This window comes from Dromiciops gliroides, chromosome 1 (genome assembly GCF_019393635.1).
Source record: "Dromiciops gliroides isolate mDroGli1 chromosome 1, mDroGli1.pri, whole genome shotgun sequence".
Lineage (NCBI taxonomy): Eukaryota > Metazoa > Chordata > Mammalia > Microbiotheria > Microbiotheriidae > Dromiciops > Dromiciops gliroides.
The window spans coordinates 634,836,355-634,859,143 of record NC_057861.1 but is presented as its reverse complement, the minus strand read 5'-3'; the positions used below and the strand labels follow the sequence as shown (position 1 = coordinate 634,859,143).

At 38.6% G+C, this 22,789-nt stretch overlaps 1 protein-coding gene across 1 annotated transcript in view; it reads right to left on the bottom strand.

Moving 5' to 3' along the window:
- GTF3C1 (general transcription factor IIIC subunit 1) overlaps positions 1 to 22,789 on the bottom strand; it is a 125,207-nt gene that overhangs the window by 72,627 nt on the left and 29,791 nt on the right. Inside the window, exons 3-7 of the mRNA XM_043976649.1 lie at positions 18,552 to 18,728; positions 16,299 to 16,442; positions 12,274 to 12,370; positions 8,113 to 8,236; positions 18 to 185 (exon numbers count right to left, since the gene is read on the bottom strand). Of these exons, the coding sequence (XP_043832584.1) occupies positions 18 to 185; positions 8,113 to 8,236; positions 12,274 to 12,370; positions 16,299 to 16,442; positions 18,552 to 18,728 (710 nt within the window). The remainder of the gene's footprint in view (positions 1 to 17; positions 186 to 8,112; positions 8,237 to 12,273; positions 12,371 to 16,298; positions 16,443 to 18,551; positions 18,729 to 22,789) is intronic.

Sequence of the window (22,789 nt, the reverse complement as noted above, 5' to 3'; positions counted from 1 at the left end):
ATGATAATGCTACCTACTTAGTTCATAAGTCTGTGTTAACATGTCTCTCTCATAGACAATGTCTACGGGCTGGATCACCTTGGAAATCACCTCGTCATCATCATCATCATCTTGATCGTGATCATCTTCTACCTTCCGTTTAAATTCTTTCAGTAGTTTGAGGCATCGGACCATGACATGCGTTCCTAGTAATATAAGCAATTTTCAGTTAAAAAAAGAATGGTATCAAAACATATGTAAGCATACAAATGTCATGAATCTATTTACATTGAATACCATACAATCTTCTTTTCTGTATCTGATGCAGTAAAAGACATGTCTCTGTTAAAGATACATGTGACTTTTGGCAAGTCACTTTACTTCCTAGACTTTGTTTCCTGATTTGTAAGAGAACGGGATTAGATTAGATCTGTTTCCCAATCTTCTGAAGTAAAAGGAGTCCTTTTCAACTTCAGAATCTTTAATAATAGAATTTCCAGTATCATTATCAACTGACTGAGAAAAAAATGACAAAAAGCTACTAGAAATTCAGTAAAACTTAGTAAAAATAGTATTTATACATATTTGAAAGATGCTCATGAATATATGTGACATTGATTCAGTATATGGAAGTATGTTTGCAAGACCAGAAGCACCCCAACCACGGTGTAGTAGAAATAGCAGTAGGAAAGAGGAACTCTGTGCTCTGAGTTGTGGCTCAGCCACTAACTCATACAACTCTGTGTCCTAGTGAATAATAATAACTACTGACATTTATAGCACTGTTAAGTTTGCAAAGCACTTTATTAACATGCATGCATCATCTAGGTTGAACCTGACAACAGCCCTGTCAGGTAGGTAGTACAGGCATTATTATTCCCATTTATAGGTGAGGAAATTGAAGCTCAGAAAAGGGAAGTGATGAAATCAGGTCTTCCTGTACCTACATCTAGAATGCTACTCACTATATTTCTATATACTGCCTGATCTCTTTCAAATGTGGCGGCTGCACTAAATGATCTTTCAGGTTCTCTCTAGCTCTAACATTTTTTGTCACAAGGTCCCTTCCCAACTCTTTGTCCTATGTTTAAAGATCTCCTCCTACTATAATATGAAATGATTTATGAATTCATCACCACTGACTGCCACTTTAATTGTTTTGTTAGGGCAGCCAATACTCCCAGACTGCTTTTGGATACTGGGTCCCAGCAGTAGCAGTAACCCCACCAAACATAGGATCAGAGACTTAGAGTTGGAAGCAACTTAAAAAATTGTCTAGTCCAATCCTCTTATTTTATACAACCAAGGAAAGTGGGCCTCAAAGAAGGTAAGTGATTAACCTGAGGTCACAAAAGTATTAAAAATTGCTCTTTCCTAGTCCTGGCCCTGCCTTCCTTGGCTGAGCTACCTTCTGTCCTTGAGAATAGCTCAGGGGGTGGCTAGGTGGCGAAGTGGATAAAGCACCGGCCCTGGATTCAGGAGTACCTGAGTTCAAATCCAACCTCAGACACTTACTAGCTGTGTGACCCTGGGCAAGTCACTTAACCCCCATTGCCCCGCAAAAAAAAAAAAAAAAAAAAAAAAAAAAGAGAATAGCTCAGTATAAAGTTCTTTACTCAGTAACACACAATGTTGTCCCCCAATCAACTGATTTATGCTTATGTGCTAACAGGGTACAGAACCCAACCTCCCATGAGATTCTCTCTCCCCTCCTAGGTAACAAATATGTATTTTAACATTGGTCTTATGGAGACATATTGTTAAGCAACCTAGAATATCCTGGTAGAAAGAAAGATGGGGGATTCATAGGCTCCTATGGGATATTTGGGCACGGGGGTTCTTTTACAGTATTCATGTAGGCAAATGTCTATGCTGCCTATACATAGAGCCAGAATACAAGATGACCTACAAGTTTCACCGGTAATCTCCTAAAGCAATGTTCTAATCACATTTCCCAACATAAAAGCCTTTTATATTCTTACTTCATAAAATGCATAGACTCAAATCCAAACTCCTTAGCTTGACACTGAAGACCCTTCATTCTCTAACTCCATCTTTCCACCCTTATCTTGTATCAGTTCCTTTATAAAACCCTGTTTGAGCAAAACTACACTAATCACTGTTTTCAAAACAAGTTCCACACTTGCCCACCTGTTTTGAATGTTTTTCTCCATGTAATTTATTTTTAATATATTCTGACCCATCTGTCAAGACCCGGGCTCAATTGCCTCATGAAGCCTAACCTGACCCCCACAACAACATAGCATCTCTCTCTCATTTGAATTCATATGATACTTTGGGTACCATATTAATTCCCATTCATATAGGAACTTTGAGTTCATATGATACTATAGCACCTTCTTATATTCTGCCTTCTATTATGCTCACTTGTACACTCATGTTATCTTTCCCTAAACTCCTTGAGGGCAGGACTACTACAAAGTAAATCTCATAAATACTTGTTGGATTTAACTGGTTCACAGTGAGGCATATGCCCTGTTGAGTCAGTGAAGAACTCTAAAAAAAGCAAGAATAACTATGGCAAAACCTGATGATCAGCAAGAGGCAGCAGCAACTAATGGGTAAAAAAAGAACTGATAATCAGAAGGCCTCTAAAGTGCTTTCTACTGAAACTATTCTGTGGTTTAAAGATATGGAAACAATACATGTGAATGTTCTGCTCAAGGGCCATGAATTCTTGTGAAGCATTTAGCACAAGTACCCTGCACATAACAAGTACTTAATGCATATTTGTTAAATAGAACTGAGTCTGTCATTGTAAAGATTGCTCAATTCTGAGGCTTGCATGAATAAGCCTACTGTATCAGGTTTCTATAAGAAACTACTTGGTTAAAGAACCATGAGTGAAAAAGTGAATACCAATTATTTTGGGTGTGAAAGAAGTCAACAGTAAAAAATATACAAAGTCCAGCCCAGTTACTTTGTTTTCTTGTCAGCCTTCAAATAAAAAGTATCTTTTGTCCCATTAGCTATTGTTGTGCCATCAATGAAGCTCTCCTCTGGTGGCTGGCTCACTGTGGCATGATAGTGACCACGAATCCTCAAAGGCTATGCCAAGGGGAAAGTGAGCTCTGGCAGGTCACATATGGCTGAAAATTCTTCAAGGAAGGACTTGACAACACCCTGTATCCTTTATCCCAGGAAAAGCCTGATAAATAAGCAAGGAACAGCTCATCATAAAAATGTCAGTCACCATGTGATAAGTTTATTTGGCCATAGCATGAGCTGAATTATTGAAATGTATAGTTTGGGACAGATTTCAGCAAAATGGTTGAACATCTTCCAGGCTGTGACTGAACTGGGGAAAAGAGGCAGTTGAAAGGCCCTCCAACGCAGAATCCATTTTTAGTTGGATCAAAAGCAGCTGAGGGATGCATACTGCTGGCTTCATGAATCATATGGGACCCATGCGTTTGTAAAATTGAAATACTCCAAAATGCTTGTGTGAGAACACTGACAAGATTCCCCTGAGGGCTACATGAAATGAGCTTTTTTCTATAGAAAATTCTCTATGTCAGAGAAAGCATTGTGTTGCTTCCCTCAATATGTAGCTACAAAGTTAAAACATTCCCCATCTTAAAAAGAAAACCTCAGCTGGAGTCTTTTTTCACTGAGACACGAAGGGGAATGCTATTGTCTAACAGGGATATTGGGGAAAATAGAAATGGGGTTAGAAAGGTATCTTTTCCATGAAGCCAATCCCATACTGTGGAAGGGCTTATACTGGCCCAATGCTACCAAATGTTACCTGGACATGGTAGGTTGGAAAAGGGACTTTGAGTCCAAAGACCTGGCTCCATAACTGATCACTCCAGCAAATGACTTCACCGCTCTGGTCCTCAGTTTAATTTTTTATAAAATGGGGATAACAATACTCGTACTCTAATTTTCTCAGGGGGTTTTTAGGAAGACACTTTGCAAACTCAAAAGCATGGCATAAATGGGAGTTAGCTTTCTTATCTCTTTGCTAAAAATCCCAAATCAACACAATGGCACTGATAACAATTTATATTCATATCATCTTTTGTGCCTTACAACGTGATTTCCCCCACCCCTAAAGTAAGCAGTACAGGGATTATTATTACCCCAGTTTTTACAGATGAGAAATCTGAAGTTCTGAGAGCTTGGATGAATTGCCTGGAGTTTATTCAGCTACCATGTGTAAAAGCTGGGATTGAACCCCAGACTTCCTGCCTCCATCTGCTGAAACTCTGGTTGCTCTTTGAGTCAGTGATAAGGATTGGATCAATGCTTGGGAAATTATACTACTGTGGAAATAGTTCGGAAATTGCTTTTTGAAGAACAAATGCAGACTGTTTTGACCACCTGTGGTGATGCATTTGGCTGTTTTTATCCCGAATGCTAAGGTATGGATCTAGTTAAAAGTAGAAATCTAGGATATCACTGAAAGAGAACTAAGTTTGGAGTAAAGAAGCCTTGGGTTCCAATGCTTACTGTGTGATCACAGGGAACGTTATTTAACTATCACTGAGGCTTAGTTTTCTCATCTAGAAAATGAGAATACTAACATTTGTGCCACTAACACTTCAAGGTTATTGTTGTAGAATCAGCACTTTGCAAACCTTTAATTACTATATCTATCTAAGCAGATATACTATATATTATTATTATTATTATATACACACTATATTACACGGATTTACATATATAAGGTACCCCCCCACACCCCAAGTTATTCTCATTAGGGCAAAGACAAGGATGGAACATCCACAAAATCTTATGTAGTGCCTTTATTGGCACATGGAGGTAACCCCATGTTCTTGATGTATGTGCCAGAAAGATCAAAGCTTTGCCAGATCCTACAAAGCTAGAAAAGCTTGAAGTATAATTTTAGCAACAAATTATTTCTGTTTTCTGAGGACTAGCCTAGATAAGTATGGAAAGCCTCATCAATACTAGGCTGGCCATCTGGTGATGAATTCATTGGCCATGGTAATTCATGAAACAAAGAGAAATACAAAATGGTACTCAATCCTATGCTTCTAAAGAGATAATAGAGAATTAAAAAAAAAATCACAGTTTTTAGGCTATCCAAAAACGCTAAATTAATTATTTATATTTTAAATAGAAAATCTTTGTCTGGTGATCAAGAAGTGGGCATATTACTGGAGAAATGGAATTTTATTGATCGTTACAGTCTCACAGCAAATAAAACCAGAAACCCAAAGGAAATAATAGTTAAATGAAAAGCTGGCTCACTGGTTATCCTTGAAGAGACCAAAAATGAAGTTGGCAAAGTTGTTTTTATTATATTCAGAGGCAACAACAAGTAACATTTTATGAGATATCTGGTCATCTTGGATTGTGATACTCATGATAATCATATGCAAAAGTATCACCATCAAAAAAAATGCCATTTTGGACAAACATCTGCTTTTTTCCTCCAATACTTCTTACTGCAAATGGACAATGAGCAATGAGGATCCCAAACTGAAGAACAATAACAAAAAAAGTTGGATGACCTTTGGGAAATTGAAGTTTGTTGTGGTTTTTTTGGTTTTTTTTTTAGTGAGGCAATTGGGGTTAAGTGACTTGCTCAGGGTCACATAGCTAGTAAGTATTAAGTAAGTGTCTGAGGCCGGATTTGAACTCAGGTACTCCTGACTCCAGGGCTGGTGCTCTATCCACTGCGCCACCTAGCTGCCCCTGAAGTTCTTTTAATAAACCTAAGTTTCTCCCTAAAATAAAGGTCTATCATCTTTTTAATGCCAATATTCTTCCAGTGATGTTATATGGCTATGATTCATGGAATGTGACAATTTTGAAAGAACTGAATTTAAGGATTAAAAAAGGACAGTGAAGAGGTAGATGGTAGCTGTGAATAGGATGTAACACATTGCAAATAAAAAATTATGTAAAAATGGTATAAAGATATTATCTGAAAAATGTAAGACTGGGGAAAAAAAGTAAACCAGTCATACAGTTAATAGTGCAAAGTAAATTATCTACATCCAGTTTATTCCACTGGTCTTCATGCAATGTCAAGAGATCTAAAGGAAGGCCCTGAGTATACTGTGGGTAGATGCCTTATGGCAGACCTAGGGGAGGACGATGACAAGAGTCACTCAAGATAGGCAGGGATGGACAGATTATGATCTGCCATATAACAACCATCACTGGTGGAGGCATCCACGCAGATGAAATCACTGATCAGCTAAAGAAGTATCTAGAAAAATAAGAGAAAAAGAATTTTACAGGTTGTGTACCCTAGATGGTTGGAGCAGAGGGTTTGCTAAATTAATTGTCACATACAACTTCTGTGTTCAGAAATATCCCAAATGAATACCATTAGTCACAAGGGGGAAGAGGCAAAATTGTGTGACTTGATATGACTCAGTGTGATCAAGTGTGTGACTTAACATGATTCAGTGTGATTACATCACTGCTACTAAAAACTCTCAACAGGCAGTAAACTCTTCAAAGTCACGAATGAATGGCAGCATATCCCCCTTTAATAGCTTCCAATTATAACCATATTCTAGAGCAAGAATTGAGTCTATATATGCATACCTTAATGCTATTATTGGTTCCACAGAACCAATAGTCACAGGTAGCAGTTAGTGCCTTAGGAATTGTGTTTAAAGTGGGTGATTATAGCCTGAAGTATAACACAATGGGCAATCAAGTTGATGGCAGTGTCTGCTTATAATGTATTAATTGAAGGACATCAGGGCAACCTTATAAGGACCGCACCAAATATCTTGCCCTCTACTGGTAAGGTGGGAAGTACCTTGGCATGTATCTCAAATGGCCTGAATCTCTGTTCCAGAACTACAATTCCACTGTCTGAGCTTGGGCAAATCTCTTTAATTCAATTGGCACATTTATTAAGTACCTGCTATGTGCTACCCTAGGAACCAGGAGAGATACAAGTTTTAGATAAGACAGGGTAATCATAATACAAAAAAATCAAATGTATTAAGAGGTGAAAAACAAATGTCATGCAAAGCAAATCATTTTGACTTACTGTGTATGGGCCTCAATTTCCTCATTTATACAAAGAGAAAGGTGGACTAAATTTCTTAAGAACTTCCAACTCATGACTGTTTGAGTAGCTTCTAGGTTTGTTCAGAACTTTTCTAAACACAGGTGTGCACCATCAACACATGAAAATACAAACTTGCAGAGTAGACAAAATAGGCAATGATTATTTGCATTACAAGGCATTCTTTACTTTTTACAAAAAAATCAACATCTTTCCATGGTGTACTTAAAATAGAATTCAATCTATAAATTTAAATGCAACTTTTCATGAACACAACTGCTACATAAAGTAGGCACACCTGCAAAAATATGAAGAAATGTTCATCTATTTGTTTAATTTTTCTATAATTCTTCATTTCTTGATATCACTCATGGAAAAGAACGAATCTGAATTGTGCAAACAAGGTAATTGAAATCTTGGGAAAAGTACACTGATAATTGTGGATATATATAATTATGGATATATATATATATATTTTTTTTTTGCCTTGTTTTGGGAAGGTTCTGAAACTTGGAATAACTGGAGGACAAATTTTAAGGTATTAGTTTATTTATTTTTAAATTTTTTTCGTGGGGCAATGAGGGTTAAGTGACTTGCCCAGGGCCACACAGCTAGTGTCTGAGGCCACATGTGAACTCAGGTCCTCCTGAATCCAGGGCCAGTACTTTATCCATTGCGCCACCTAGCTGCCCCCAAGATAGTAGTTTAACAGGAAAGTTCAATCAGGAGAAATGTGTTTCTGGCGGTGGCGGAGGGGGCTGAAGGAGAGAACTGTGATAGCCCAAAACACAATGGGATAAAAACCACAGGCTCAGAGTTCCACATGGGGACAACTGATGAAATCAAGCTCTTATGTGAACTGCTGAACCTGGATGAAAAGCTTATCCTTATTACTGACCTGAGAGTGGTCAATCACTCTCTTCAAGGGAAAGAGGCCAAGATAGACAAAAAGGGTTTACTACTTTTCTGCAGAATGAGGGTGTTAGCATGCCAAAGAGACAATGAGTTTATTGTCTTCCAGGACACTCAGCAATGGACCATGTGCATCCCTTATGAATGTGGACGCTTCCCCAAGGGAAAGAACTTGAACTGAAGATGATCATTACCTTTTTTGGTTTTACAAGGTCCACTGTTGGGGTGAATTTCCTGTAAAGGGACTGAGACCACCTTGGCTAGGCCAGCATTCAGCATATATTGATAAAGACGTTTAAATGTTCTTTCACAGAGACCCTGTCAAAATAAAGTTCACAAGTCAATATAAAGGATCAACAGTATGCTCTGTAACAAATAAATGAACACAGGTCCAAAATGGAAGTAATTTAAGTATGATTCAGGTTGCCACAGTTTTGTGCCATCAGGGAGAACTTGGCAAGTACAAAAAGGGATTAGGAAAATTTTAGAAGCCATGAGATATGATTAGCCAAAGGAATGACAAATCTTTAACAGGAATCCAAATCACCAACTACTCCTTAACACATCCTCCAGATCAATAACAAAAGCACTTACAAAAAAAGACCACATTGAGCACTGGAATAGAGATCATGGGCAGTCATAAAATAATTGTGGATTGTTTTAAACCGATTCTATAATTTCACGGGTGTGGGGAACTTCTAAGGAGGAAATACCCTCTAACAATATTAACAAACCCTAAGAAGCTGCTCTGCAGACTTTCTACCTCCAGTTTCCACTGTTCTGTTCTACTCTGTGCTCGACTATAAGAGGTGAGAAAAACACGACCAGGACCAAAATGCTGGCCTACTAACCAAGGCCCATGCTTTTCTTTTCTTTCTTTCTTTTTCCTTCTCTTTTCCTTCCTTCCTTCCTTCCTTCCTTCCTTCCTTCCTTCCTTCCTTCCTTCCTTCCTTCCTTCCTTCCTTCCTTCCTTCCGTCCCTCCCTCCTTCCTTCCTTTCTCTCTCTCTCCCTCCCTCTTTCTTTCTTTTGGGGCAATGAGGGTTAAGTGACTTGCCCAGGGTCACACAGCTAGTAGTAAGTGTCAAGTGTCTGAGGCCAGATTTGAACTCAGGTCCTCCTGAATCCAGGGCTGGTGCTTTATCCACTGTGCCACCTAGATGCCCCGGCCAGTGCTCTTTTCACTGTACTGCACCAATTAAATGACTTGTAAAGGCACTTCCAAGTCTCAAATACTGTGATTCTAAAATTTAAAAACAGGCAAAAATGTGGTTCTTGATATAAAATTGTTACGCCAAACTATGTAGTGGAAAAAATGAATGACTTGGAGCCAGGAAGGCTTGAGTGAACATTTCACCATCATCACTCACCAGGTATGTAAGCCAGGGCGGGGCCCTTTACCTGTCCAAGCTTCATGTTGTTCTCTGAGGCTCTAAGTTACACACATGGTGGAAACTGCACCAGTGGATGGAATCCTCACAGCAAGAAAATTTAAAAGTGCTTCTTGTATAGAGAGCTACTCACCTGGCAAGAAAATTCTAGAGGAAAGATGTTGACTAACTGGTTTCCGGGGCCAATTCTAGAGGGCCTGACCAACCCAGGAGGTTTATCTTAGAGAATTATAGGAGTTATTGGATTTACCTACTACATGTTAAGTATGGAACAACAGAAGGCACTATCTATTGTGTATTGCTAGTTAAGCTGTGCTGGTCTATCTATTTAAAAAAGGATGGGGATGAGTTTGGAGAAGGGGAAGGAAAATGCCTACAAAGTTGCGGCTGCACATGCTGAGAGACCCTGACACCCTCTTGCATTGGCTGCCTTTCTACCTCTGGGAATGGTGAACATGTGGCTGGAGCAATAACAATGATGGTGCACATATGGCCCAACCAACCCACCGGTGGTTTGTAGACTGTGCTTCTTTGCTAATCTATGTTATCAGAGAGAGAAGCCCATAGACAGGCACAAATTAAACTCCCACCAATGGCATGTGGTAGTGGACCAGGCATCATGGAAAGGGAATGAAATGACACAGTCCTTGACTTTTAGGAGTCTACAATGAGAAAGAGGCAATATGTTTGGACACCCCCCCCCCCCGCCTTTTCTAATTCTCGGGGCTGCTTCTCAGACTCAAGAGCTGGAAGGAACCCTAGAGAGCACTTTGAGTCTAAACTCATTTTATGAATGAGGAAACTGAGACCCAGAAAGGGCAAGTTACTGAGAGTGTGAGGCAGGATCTTCCTGGCTTTAAGTCTAGTGTTCTTTCCACTGAAGAAGGATACTTTAACTGTAGAGGTGAGATGATTGTACCCAATCTAATTTTTCACATTTCCTAATTATCAGTGTTATAGAGCGGATACTGTGCTGCAAAAGAAAGGCAAATGGGACTTTCTCATTCATAGGAACACAGACTTTGAGCTGCTGGGGTCCTTAGAGAATATCTAGTCCAACCCCCACGTTTACCGAGAAAATGGGCCCAGAGAAAAATGATTTGCCCATAGAAGCTTGGTGGTACAGTAGAGAGAGAGCTGGGCCGAGAGTCAAGAAGACCTGAGTTCAAATATAGCCTCAGATACTCAGTAGCTGTGTCCCTCATGGCAAGTTATTTTGCCTCTGTTTGCCTCAGCTTCTTCAACTATAAAATGGGGATGAGAATAATAGCACCCATCTCCCATGGGATTAAATTGGATAAATCTGTAAAGCACTTCACATAATGCCTGACACACAGCAGACCCTTAATAAATGTTCGTTTCCTTCCTTACTCCCTTTCATAGCCTTTTAAGCTAGTAAGGGACAAATGATGAAATGGAACCAAATCCAAGCAGTGCTTTTTCTACTTTCAGATTTCTATGTGTACCTTGAATACCAAATAGCTGGAGGCTCAGGTATCTAGCCCCAGGTTGGACATGAGATCTGTAAGAGAAATTCCTTCATTCCAGGGAAATGAACTGTAGAATGATTAAATTGATGTAGGCCAATAAGAATATGGACCACTATAGATCACAAGGATAGTTTTACATTAAAAACAAAGCTCATTTAATTTTTGCAACACTGTTTACTTTTCTAAAAATAAAATTTAAAATGTGATTTTTAGCAGTGAAAGAATACTGGATTTGGAGTCAGAGGATCCGGGTTCAGATTCTGGCTACAAATCTGACTTTTGGCAAGTTATTTTACATCTCTCCATTCCTTTATCTCTTTACATTCTTCATTAGTAAAATGAAAAGGCTGCATTAGATAATCTTGTATAAGAATCCTATAAATTATAATTATAATTCTATAAACATAATACCCTTGATTGCCTTCCCTTTCCAATGTAGCATCTCTTTCATCCTAGACTGATAGATAATATGGAAATAATTAACAATCATATGGGTGGGAGATAGCTTCCCATGCTTCCCTACTTCAATGGAAAGAACACTGGATTTAGAATGAGGAAAGATTTAGGTTAAAATACTGCCATGAATGTGTACTAATTGTGTGAAAATGGCAAGTCATTTTATTTTCCATGAGCTGAAGTGTCCTTATTTGTAAATGCAGATAATTTTACCTATAGCATCTAAAAGAGATGTTGTCATTACTGAAATCAAAAGAGAATGTGTGGGGAACCCCCCCCCCCCAAATCTGTAAAGTCTCGATGTGCTAGTTAGATATCAGCTTTCATCCCCTCCCTTGCTTTGCTGGAGATAAGAATATAAATTTTTATAGTAGCATGTTGAAATTTACAAAGCACTTCTTCACAACCATCCCATGGGGATGCAGTTCAAGCACAAATATCATTGGCCTCATTTTACAGATGAAGTAACTTACTCATGGTCAGAGAGCTAGAAAGTGTCAAAGATGGGATCACAACCCAGAAGTCCCAACTCTAAAGTTAATACTCCTTTCACTACATAACTCTGCCTTACAGAATGACCAAAATGGTGACCATTTTTCCACCCTTTGCTTTACTTCCCTCCCCAGACCTGTTACAGAGACATTCCTGAGAAAGACACAGAAAGATGGAATGTGAAGACTAACTTGAATTTCATATGCCATTTACATGTGGTCTCTGTGAACACAGCTTGTAAGAAAACCCAATAAAAATCTTAAGTCTGCTCAAGGATCTACAGAATCTAAGCAGAGTTCAAAGGAAGGACAAAGTGCTTTTTCATTTCTGTTGCAAAGAGAAGAAAAAGAAAAAGCCCAAACTCAGGGCTATTCAAGCCTATAACATGGTCTTTAGGTTTCAATTTGTGATTCATTTACTCTGTGCTTAGAAAGACAAAGGTCTCCAAACCTAAGCTCCTCACACAATAATTACGTGCAGATTAAATTCAGCACAGCACAGGCACTGGAAAACCACCAAGTGTCTCACCAGTTCTTCCCTCAGGCATCCTAATGTCTCCATCTGGTTAGTTCGAATGCTCAGCATTGCAGAAAGCTTCTCCATAAGGATGTCATATTTACTCCTCCTATGATAAAAGCAGACAATTTGCCATTTTCAGTTTCATTGTCACAGGCCATCTGTATTTTTAAAGATTGCTGTTCAAGAACTGTGTGTGTAAACATACATAGAGAGAGAGTCTTAGGACCTTAGGATATTATTGCTGAAGGGAAACTTAGAGATCACTTGGTCTGACATCTGAGAGAAAGCTGAGGTCCAGAGGATAAAAATACTTTTCAAGGTCACACCACCAGTCAGGGGCAGAAGCAGGGCTTAAAGAGATCATGTAGCTCCTTTAGAATAAGCATATCTGCGTATGCCCAATTTTATGCCTATACGCATTGACATCTCTGATTTAAGGAACTTGGGCTCTGGCTATGAAAAGGAGGCAGCCTAAGAATACCAATTCTCACATCCTGTAGTTCTTAGTCTAAAAGATCTCAAGGAATAGCAACAATCCTTCCTATGTCCTAAGAGAGCCACCATGCAGGTGACTTGAGAAATATTAACTCATAATGACAAAGATGACTGCCAAATTCTTTAGATGTATGATGGAGAACTACATGACTAAACAGAACATATGGGAAGGAAAAGACCTGACCTCTACTCTATTAGCTTCTCTCCTGGGTTGCTGCCATACTTTCTTTTCAAGTACTGTAAGCAAAATATATCTAACATTAAGGAGAATGTTTTAAGTATTTCCAAAGGAGAAGAAATACTGTATGATGTTCCCTAGAAAGAGCTCTGGGCTCCTCTGCAAAAGGATAAAACCTTGTTTAATCCCATTTTAGTCAGGGCTGGTGAAGTGCAATGTGTAACTCTAGTAAATGTTGAATTCTGTTTCTCTTGGGCAGAAGGGGGAGTATATGTAATAGGTGCTAAGTTCAAGGCCCACTTCCACTTTTCATTTTGGCTGCTCTAGGGACTTAAAGTCCCATGAAGGGACATAAATCATCCTTACAGTAGCACCAGCTGTGAATCTAGGAGCAAGACTCTGACAGCTGCCTGATACATGAAAACATGCTAATCAAATATGCAGATGACACAAAGCTAGTAGGAATATCTATTATGCTGGATGACTAGAATCAAGATTCAAAAAGAGCTCAAAACACTAGGAGAGCTGAAGTGAATAAAATGAAACTCAATAGGGATAAAGTAAAGTTCTGCACTTCAAAAAACCAAATGCACCAGTTATAAGGGTGGAGGTCTTAACAACACTCTAAACTTTGTGTGACAGTGTTAGAGATTGAGGCTGAAATGAAAGAAGAATTTCTTATTGATGGTGGACTTCTCTAAATGCCTTTATTAGCAGATGGTTTCATACTCATTCTGGAAAGCCTCAGAACACTATAAAGCCACTTCAGAGAAGTAAAAAGATTGGTCTACTGGAACATGGAGCACTACAAAAAAAAAAAATGCATATTTCCTATCAGGTTAGTCCCTGTGTGTATTATGGAAAATCATTGTGATGGCTACTGAGCTGGGCATCTGGTACTCACAGAAGCAGGAGATACAACTTGATAATATTTCGGACCCCGAGAAGTGCTTCTGATGATTTCAAACAGCTTATCGCTGCCAAAGTTGCTTTATCCCCCCCTTTATGACTCTGAGTCTCCCTAACTCTTCCAGGCTGGATCACACTGGTGATCAGCAAGGAAGTTTTGCCCTGTTCCATTTCTGAACTGGGCCACTTCTTTTCTCAGAAGGAAATCTGGTGGCTCCTGGGGACCCCAACTGGAGCAGATTTTCATGCACTCACTCGACTGTCTCGAGCCCTACTCCAGCTCAGACCTCCTGAACTCAAGAGATCCACCAGCCTCAGTATGAAGGACAGACAGGCACCATCTTGGCACAAGTCCGTATCTTTCACACCAATATTCTTCCAGTATTGCTATGGCACTTCAAATCATGAACTACCACAAAGGTATAGAAGAATTAAAATGAAAAGAAGCCCAAGGGCAATGGAAAGAAAAATGGGGGACATAAAAAAGCTATACCATGTTACTGTTTGTCAACAACTGTTTGTGTGCAAATGGCCATAAAGGAGATCACTGAGGATATAGATATGACCAGAAAAGGAGACAAATTAGAAATGGAACAAGAAAGAGATAATAAGCAAAACTAAAAGAATAAGAACCAGGAAGATCCTCTGTGGAGGTTTTATAGGAAAACATGGACATGAATAACAGAAGAAAAGAAGGTAAGTTTTTGTACCTTCATGAGAGCAGCTTAACATCTATATGGGGGGAGGGAGCATCTACACCGATCAAGTAATGGATCTTTCAAAACACAAAAGGAAAACTGCTGGCTATAATCTTAGCATGAACCAAGTGTTATAAATCTGCTTCCAAAGGTATTATTATTTTAGGAAGTATTAATAAAATGTCCTCCACTGACCATTCCTCCCCTTTCCCATCCCTACCCCTTCAAAGGAGCTGGGCGTTCCATGGGTGGGGAACATTGCATATATTTTTGGATTATTTCAAAGTATTGATTGGTTTTGCTGACTGTTAGTTTTCTCTCTTCTTTTTCTTAAAAAAATATACTTTGATTTTCAGGATTGTGATAGAATGTAAGGTCCTTGAAAATGGGCATTTATTTTTTGTCTTGGTATCCTAAGTGCCTAGAACAGTGCCTGACACAAAGATCTTAATAAATGCTAATCCATTGATTGACAGGACTAAAAACATAGTGGTGCCCTAATAGAATTAGCAAAATTTGGAGGAGAGACCTTTTTTTGGGGAAAGGTAATAAGCTCTGCTACAAACATAATGAGCTTGAAATACCTTCAGCATATGTAGTTTGAACTACCCATTAGGCAACTGGTAATAGAAAATTAGAGCTCAGGAAAGAGACTAGGTCCAGGTATATAAATCAGGGAGTCATTTGAATAGAGATGATAATTAAACCCATCTGAGCTAATGAGGTACCAAGTAAGAGTATATATAGAAAGAAAGGAGGACCAGGACATAGAATTGGCAACATCCACATATATGGATAGCCATACAACAAAGGAAACTGACAAATATTAATAAGACAAGTAGGAGAAGAGAGACTGAGTACTGTCATAAAAAACCAAACCAAACAAATGAACAAACAAACAAACAAAATCAGAGAAGAGTGTATCCACCAGGAGGAAAAGATAATGTTGTCAAATGCTGCAGAGGGGTTGGGCAGAATAGGGACTGAGAAAAGGCTACCATAATTGGTTATTAAAAGATGAGTGATATCTCTGGAGAAAACACTTTCAGTTGAAGTCTAAAGACAGATTTCAAAGGGTTAAGAAATGAGGGAGTAGAGAAGTAGTAGTGGCAACAAGAATAAGCAGGTTTTTCTAAGAAGCTCCCTGTGAAGGGGAGGAGAGGTACAGGTTGATAGCTTAAGGGGCAAACACGGTCAATTGCTGTTGTTGTGGCTGTTTTGTTAAGGATAGGGAAAATCTAGGCATGTTTACAGGCAGCAAGAAAGGAACTGACAGAAAGGGAGAGATTAAAGATAGGCCAGGGATTGGAAGAGATTGTGAGGGAATTTTGCCAAATATACGAGTTGGCATAAAGGATACATGTAGATACACTTGGCCTTAGGGAGAAGGGCTAACTTGTCATCAGAAACAGGAATAAAGGTGGAGACAATGGAGGATGATATGAAGAGGTGAGAGAAGTTCATTCTGAATGTTTCTCTGTGAAAACATTCATAAAAATAGAGGCTGGCTAACTGAATTACTGAAGGACTGGGATAGGCAGTTAGACTAAATGATTTATAAGATCCCTTCCAAGATTCTAAATCCACAAATGTTATGATCAACAAACTGAAGTATCAAGTTAAAAACTATTAATTCTCTACACATCCCAAATTTGTTCACTGTAATACTTCTCAGAACCTGGTTTATGGTTTTTAAAGGCTCAGTTCACACGGCTGCACCTGAACACTCTATTGAGCACATACACATACCGTACCTGTCAACATGAAAACGATTCAGGAGCAGGAGAATTGAGTGTTGCTGGGCTCCAGTTGGTAACCGAATAACATGAGACTGCATTGTAATAAGCCCATTTCTGTTCAATATTTTTCTGTGGTAGTGAAGTTTCCCTGCATCAACCCTTGAGGAAAATGTAGAAACAAGAGGTAATAATTAAATTAAATATACATTTCTAAAAGTGCCTTCATGCAGAGCACTGGTTTAGGTGCTGGGGAAGAAACAAAGTTAAGACAGTCTTCCTGACATCCAAGAACTGATTATCTAGACACCAACATAGATAACTTTATTTTGTAAAAATTACATTAGGGGGCAGCTAGGTGGTATAGTGGATAGAGCACTGGCCCTGTAGTCGGGAGTACCTGAGTTCAAATCTGGCCTCAGACACTTAACACTTACTAGCTGTGTGACCCTGGGCAAGTCACTTGACCCCAGTTGCCTCACTAAAAAAAAAAAAAAAATTACATTAGAAAACAAAACTAATGCACCTAGGGTAAGGAGTGTGACAGAATGGGAAAAAAAATCTTTGTATCAAATTTCTCTGAGAAGTGTTTGGCATCCACATTATTTAAGCAGCTAACATATACATATACATATTGATGCATATGTGTGTGTGCATAGATAGTAAACTATCAATAACCCTATTAAGTGCTTCAAATCACTAATTATAAAAAAAAAAAAACAACCCAAAGTTTTACTTTATACCCTGGAAACTGTCAAAGATGACAAAATATGAGAATAGTCAGCATTGGAGGGGTTGTGGGAAAATAGGTACACTAGTGTATGGTTGGTAAAACTGTGTATCAGTACAACCATTTTGGAAAGGAATATAGAATAAATTAGGCCAAAATATTTATATCATTTGACCCCGAGATGCCACCATTGGGCTCATAACTCAAGAAAGCCACTGATGAGAAGTAGTTCCCCAAATCTTCATAGGAGCACTTTTTGTGATAGTAAAGAAGTAGAAACAAAGTGGTTGCCCATTGATTTGGGAATGGTGAAACAAATGCCAGCACACAAATCTTAGGGAATATTACTATGCTACTAAGATAAGAAGCTTATAATGAATACAAAGAAGCATAGAAAGATCTATATGAACTAATACTGAAAGAAGCAAAGGCAAGAAAACAATATACATAATGACTACAACAATATAAAAAGAAAGCAAGAAAACAATACATATATATATATGACTACAACAATATAAAAAGAAAGAACCACACACACACAAATGTTGCAAAACTATAAATAAAAAGTGTGATTTCAAAGAAGAGAGATACGAGACATACTCACCCCAATGCTTTGCAAAGAGGGGAAGTTAGTCCACAAGTGTGTTATACCACACACATTTTGAGACTTTTGCAATATAATGAGAACTTTTACTATTCTTTTCCTCCCTCCCTCCCTCCCTTCTTTTCTTTCTTTGAAAATATTATCTGAAATGTCTCTCTGGGGAAGGGTAATGGGGAAAATTTTGGTAACAAAAAACCCCAAGACATCATTAAATATTTATTTAAAAAATAAAAACCAAACAAATATATTAAAAATTATGAAACAAAATGGTATGTGAGATCTGAGGTTGTTGACTGCTCAGAGCAATCAGGGAAAGTTTCCTGAAGGAAGCAGTACTCAAAATGGATTTTTTAAAAAAAATTAAAGAATGGACAGTAATTCAATAGTCAAAGTAGAGGAGAGAAATGTTTCCGGTATAATGTTTTGGTAATAGCTTTCATTGCAAATCATATTTAGAATTTCATGGAAATGATATGGAAGGAAAAGGTACTTCCTTTGGCATTTGTTCATCAGTGAGGACAATGTTTACACACTGTCATTTCCACAGTTAGCCAATCTCAGACTACAGTCCCTATATAACTGGTGTGGGAACAGGGTCTCTTAGGACCTCGTACCCTTTGGTTATAGGGAAAGCAGTGAAAGATGTACAGAATCCAATGTGTGCATCTGAGGCATATGAAAAGGAATATGAGGTCCTCAGGATGGGTCAAAACCCATTACAGAATCACATATTTAGAGTTGGAAGGGACCAAAGACGTGACCTAGTCCAATTCCACTACCTTCCCCATTCCCCAATTAACGTTCCAAAACAACATGGGACTCGAGGTGGTAAGAGTCAATCATAAAGCTCTTGCATTTGGTTTTCAAAAGATCTCATTTTTTTTTCTTTTAAAAATCAGGATTCTACGGGTATAGAGCAGTAAATTCTCTCACTTACTTGAAAGCACTACTGTGAAGGTCCCTCTGAAGTTCTCCTTGCCATCTGGCTCGGCCTAACCTCTCCAAAATACAGTAGGAGAAGTCTGGGAGTTTTAAATCAGGATCTCCTTCTGAGCCTATTAAGGCCCTGTAACGCATATCCTGTGAGGCAACGATGATCAATTTCTTCCCCCATCTGCAAATCAGAAACAGCCAAGAGAGGGAAGAAGAGTTAAAGTTTTTTCATTTGTATCAGAAGTTTATATTAGGGCAGCTAGGTGGCACAACGGATAAAGCACTAGCCCTGGATTCAGGAGGACCTGAGTTCAAATCTGACCCAGATACATGACACTTACTAACTGTGTGACCCTGAGCAAGTCATTTAACCCTCACTGCCACCCCCCCAAAGTTTTATTAAAAATACTAATTTTTAATTGCATTAAGTATATATATACTTTCCACTTTCCATTTTAACTTTATTATTATAAGGACATGATGCTCAAACAATCAACTAAGCTTCTAGGGTTTCTCTCCTCCTCAGGCTAACATAATTTAAACTTTAATAGCTTAATGTACTTAAAATTGCACCATAACTTTTGGGACAACCTGTATACATCATGCTGCCTCTCTAGGACAGAAAACAACAGCTCTTGTTAACTTAGAAAGAAAAATCCCAAAATGTGATGCTAAGTTATTATTTATCATCTTTTTAAAGACGTTTTAGGAAAGTTGTTTCAGAAATTCAACAGCAGTACTAATTCCTTAAAAAAGGTCCCACAGAAGCAACTTCGGTCTTTACCAATGCACCTTGTCCAAGCATAAAACTAACAACTTCAACTTAGAACAAGCCTTCTTAAACTTTTTCCACTGATGACCCCTTTTTGCCTGAGAAATTTTTATGACCCCAGGTATATAGGTATATAAAATAGGTATTTTTTTACAACCCCTACATTCAGTTATATGACACCATATGGGGTCACAACCCACAGTTTAAGAAGTTTTTATCTAGAAACTGTGACCTCAGAACTTAATGCCACACAAGGAAATTGTACTTACTCTGCCCGGTCTCACTTGAACTATCTGAGAGCATGAATAAGATTTACCAAGAGCATACACACACACACACACACACACACACACACACACAAATATATATAAAAATAAATTTTTAAAAATGGCCTGGATAATCTTCTGATCCTGAATAAGAAAATCTTCTGATAATGTGTTTATTCCTACTCTGTCTGCCTTTATGTCTACCTAACCAGTAAATTGTGGCCCTTTATGTTTACTGTCCCTAACTGGTTGCCCTGACTCAACCCCTCCTCACTTTCTAACTGATCCTCCGCATGGCTGCCAAAGCAATATTCTTAAAGCACAGGTGTGATCATGTCACCCTCCTGCTCCATAAATTCTAGTGGCTCCCTATTGCCTCTAGGATCAAATACAAATTCCTCTGTCTGGTATTTAAAGCCCTTCCCAACTTGGTCCTAGCCATGAATGTTCTCTATCTGTAGGACAGGTAAATTTGCCTTTATTCTATACCTCTGAAGTGCTTCATCTTCCATATCAATGTCTCTGCACTGGCTATGCCCCAAGCCTAGAATATATTTCTTTATCTCTGCCTTGCAGAATCTTTAGGTTGTTCCAAAGCTCAGGTGAAGCTTTCTCTACCTGAGGCCTTTCCTGCTGGGGCCCCTCCCTCCTCTGGAAATTACCTTGTATTTACTTGGTAGACACTTTGATGTGCACTTACATGTTATTTCCCCCCAAACAATGTGAACTCTTTGAGGACAGGGACTATTTCCCTTTTTTCCATTCTCAGAGCCTGGCACAGAAGGAGGTTAATAAATCCTTGTTGGCTAATTCACACCCCAGTCCTGTCTCTGACTCTTCACCACAACATCTATCACACAGAATGCAGCTTTCAAAAAAACTTATTTATTCATTTTCCAGTGGTTTTAAAATTTTTTTCCAATTACATGTAAAGATATTTTTCAACATTCATTTTTGTAAGGCTTTGCGTTCTAAATTTTTCTCTCTCCCTCCCTTCCCTCTGACGTCCTGAAGCCAGCAAGCGATCTGATACAGGTTATCCATTACAATCATGTTAAACATATTTCCACATTAGTCATGTTGTGAGGGAAGAAGCAAAACAAAAAGAAAAAAAAACACAAGAAAGAAGAAACAAACAAAAAACCACCACCAACAAAAGTGAAAATAGCAGGCCTTGATCTACATTCAGACTCCACAGTTCATTCTCTGGATGTGGAGAACATTTTCCATCATGAATCTTTTGTAATTGTCTTGGATCATTGTATTGCTGAGAAGAGCTAAGTCTATCACAGTTGAATATCACATGATGTTGCTGCTACTGTGTACAATGTTCTCCTGGTTCTACTTACTTACCTATCCCAGCATCAATTCATGTAAGTTTTTCCAGGTTTTTCTGAAACATGCCTGCTCATCATTTCTTACAGCACAATAGTATTCCATTACATTCAAATACCAACAACTTGTTCAGCCATTCCTCAATTGATGGGCATCCTCTCAATTTCCAATTCTTTGCCACCACAAAAAGAGCTGCTATAAATATGTTTGTAGATGTGAATCCTTTCCCCTTATTTATGATCTCTTTGGGATATAGACCTAGTTGTAGTATTGCTGGGTCAAAGGGCATATCTTATAACTCTTTGGACATAGTTCCAAATTGCTCTCCAGAATGGCTGGATCAGTTTACAACTCTATCAACAATGCATCAGCATACCAAATTTTCCACATCTTCTCCAACATTTATCATTTTCCTTTTTTTCCCCCCTATTAGCCAATTTGATAGGTGAGGTGGTACCTCAGAGTAAGAACTTAGTTTTACTTTTTCCTATGCTAGACTTGCTTGTTTCTTCCTTCTTGACACTTTCCCCAAGCAAACAACAAAAACCTCATCATCACCCTGACTCAACCTAAGCTATCTTTTGCTTACATATTTATCAGGGGCGTATAAATACTCATATATATTTAATAGCACATTGCTTATTCCTTCTTTATTACTTACTGATTTAAGTTATAAAAATCTCTGAAGGAGCTACACATTTTATTGATTTGTGCCCCCAAACCTATTACCATTGGGCCTATAAAAACTGTGGCACTCAATAAATGTTCACTGGGTTGGAAAAAGCTCATATGAATACAAGAAGCTTGAGAAATAGATATGTATAACAGGCAAAGGGTGGGGGAAAGGATTGCTGAGTGGGTTCTGGGATTGTTTTTATTGCCTAGATTTGATTATTAACCTTTGGCAGGCTAATTTAAATGGTTTTTCCTCAGCAACTATTTAATAATTCAGTAACTACTGCTAAACACAATTCTCTCATTTACTGATGAAAAAAGAGGAGTGCACTGGGAATTGGGAATCTTTGGGTTTAATCCTGGTTCTGCCACTAGTTTATCTCATGACCCCAAGCATATCACTTGCCTCAGGGTCCTTTGTTTGTAAAATGAGGGAGTTTGGTCCAAATGATTTCTAAGACCCTTTTCTGCTCCAACATCCTACAGTGCTATAACATACTTTAATTATGCAATACTAGAGTCAAACAAGGTACTGTGAGCATGGGGAATGGGAACTGAACTACTAGACTGATGAGGGTGAGTATATATGAATGAGCCTTTGGAGGCCTCTTTAGTTCAAATCTATTGCCATATGTGTGGGTTGTCTCTATCCTGTTTCACCAAGATGTCAGTGATGGGAGAGGCTGTGGAAAGATAGGTAAACCAATATACTATTGGTGGGGTTGTGAATTGGTTCAACTTTTTTGAAAGTTATTTGGAATTAAGGGCAGCTAGGTGGCACAGTGGGTAGAATGCTGGGCCTGGAGTCAGGAAGACCTGAGTTCAAATGCAGCCTCAAACACTTACTAGCTGTATGACCCAGAACAATTCACTTAACCTCATTTGCCTCAGTTCCTCATCTGTGAAATGAACTGGAAAAGGAAAGGGTAAACCACTCTAGAATTTTTGCCAAGAAAACCCCAAATGGGGTCACGACAAGTTGGACACAACTGAAATGAATGAACAACAAATTTGGAATTATGCTAAATACATGACTAAAACATCCATAGCCTTTGATCTAAACATCCCACTGCTAGGCATAGACCACAAAGAAATCAAAGACAGAAAGAAATATCCATAGCAGCGCTTTTTTTTTTGGTGGTAACATTCAAGCAGAAACCAAGCAGATATGCCCACTGATTGAGGAATGGTGAA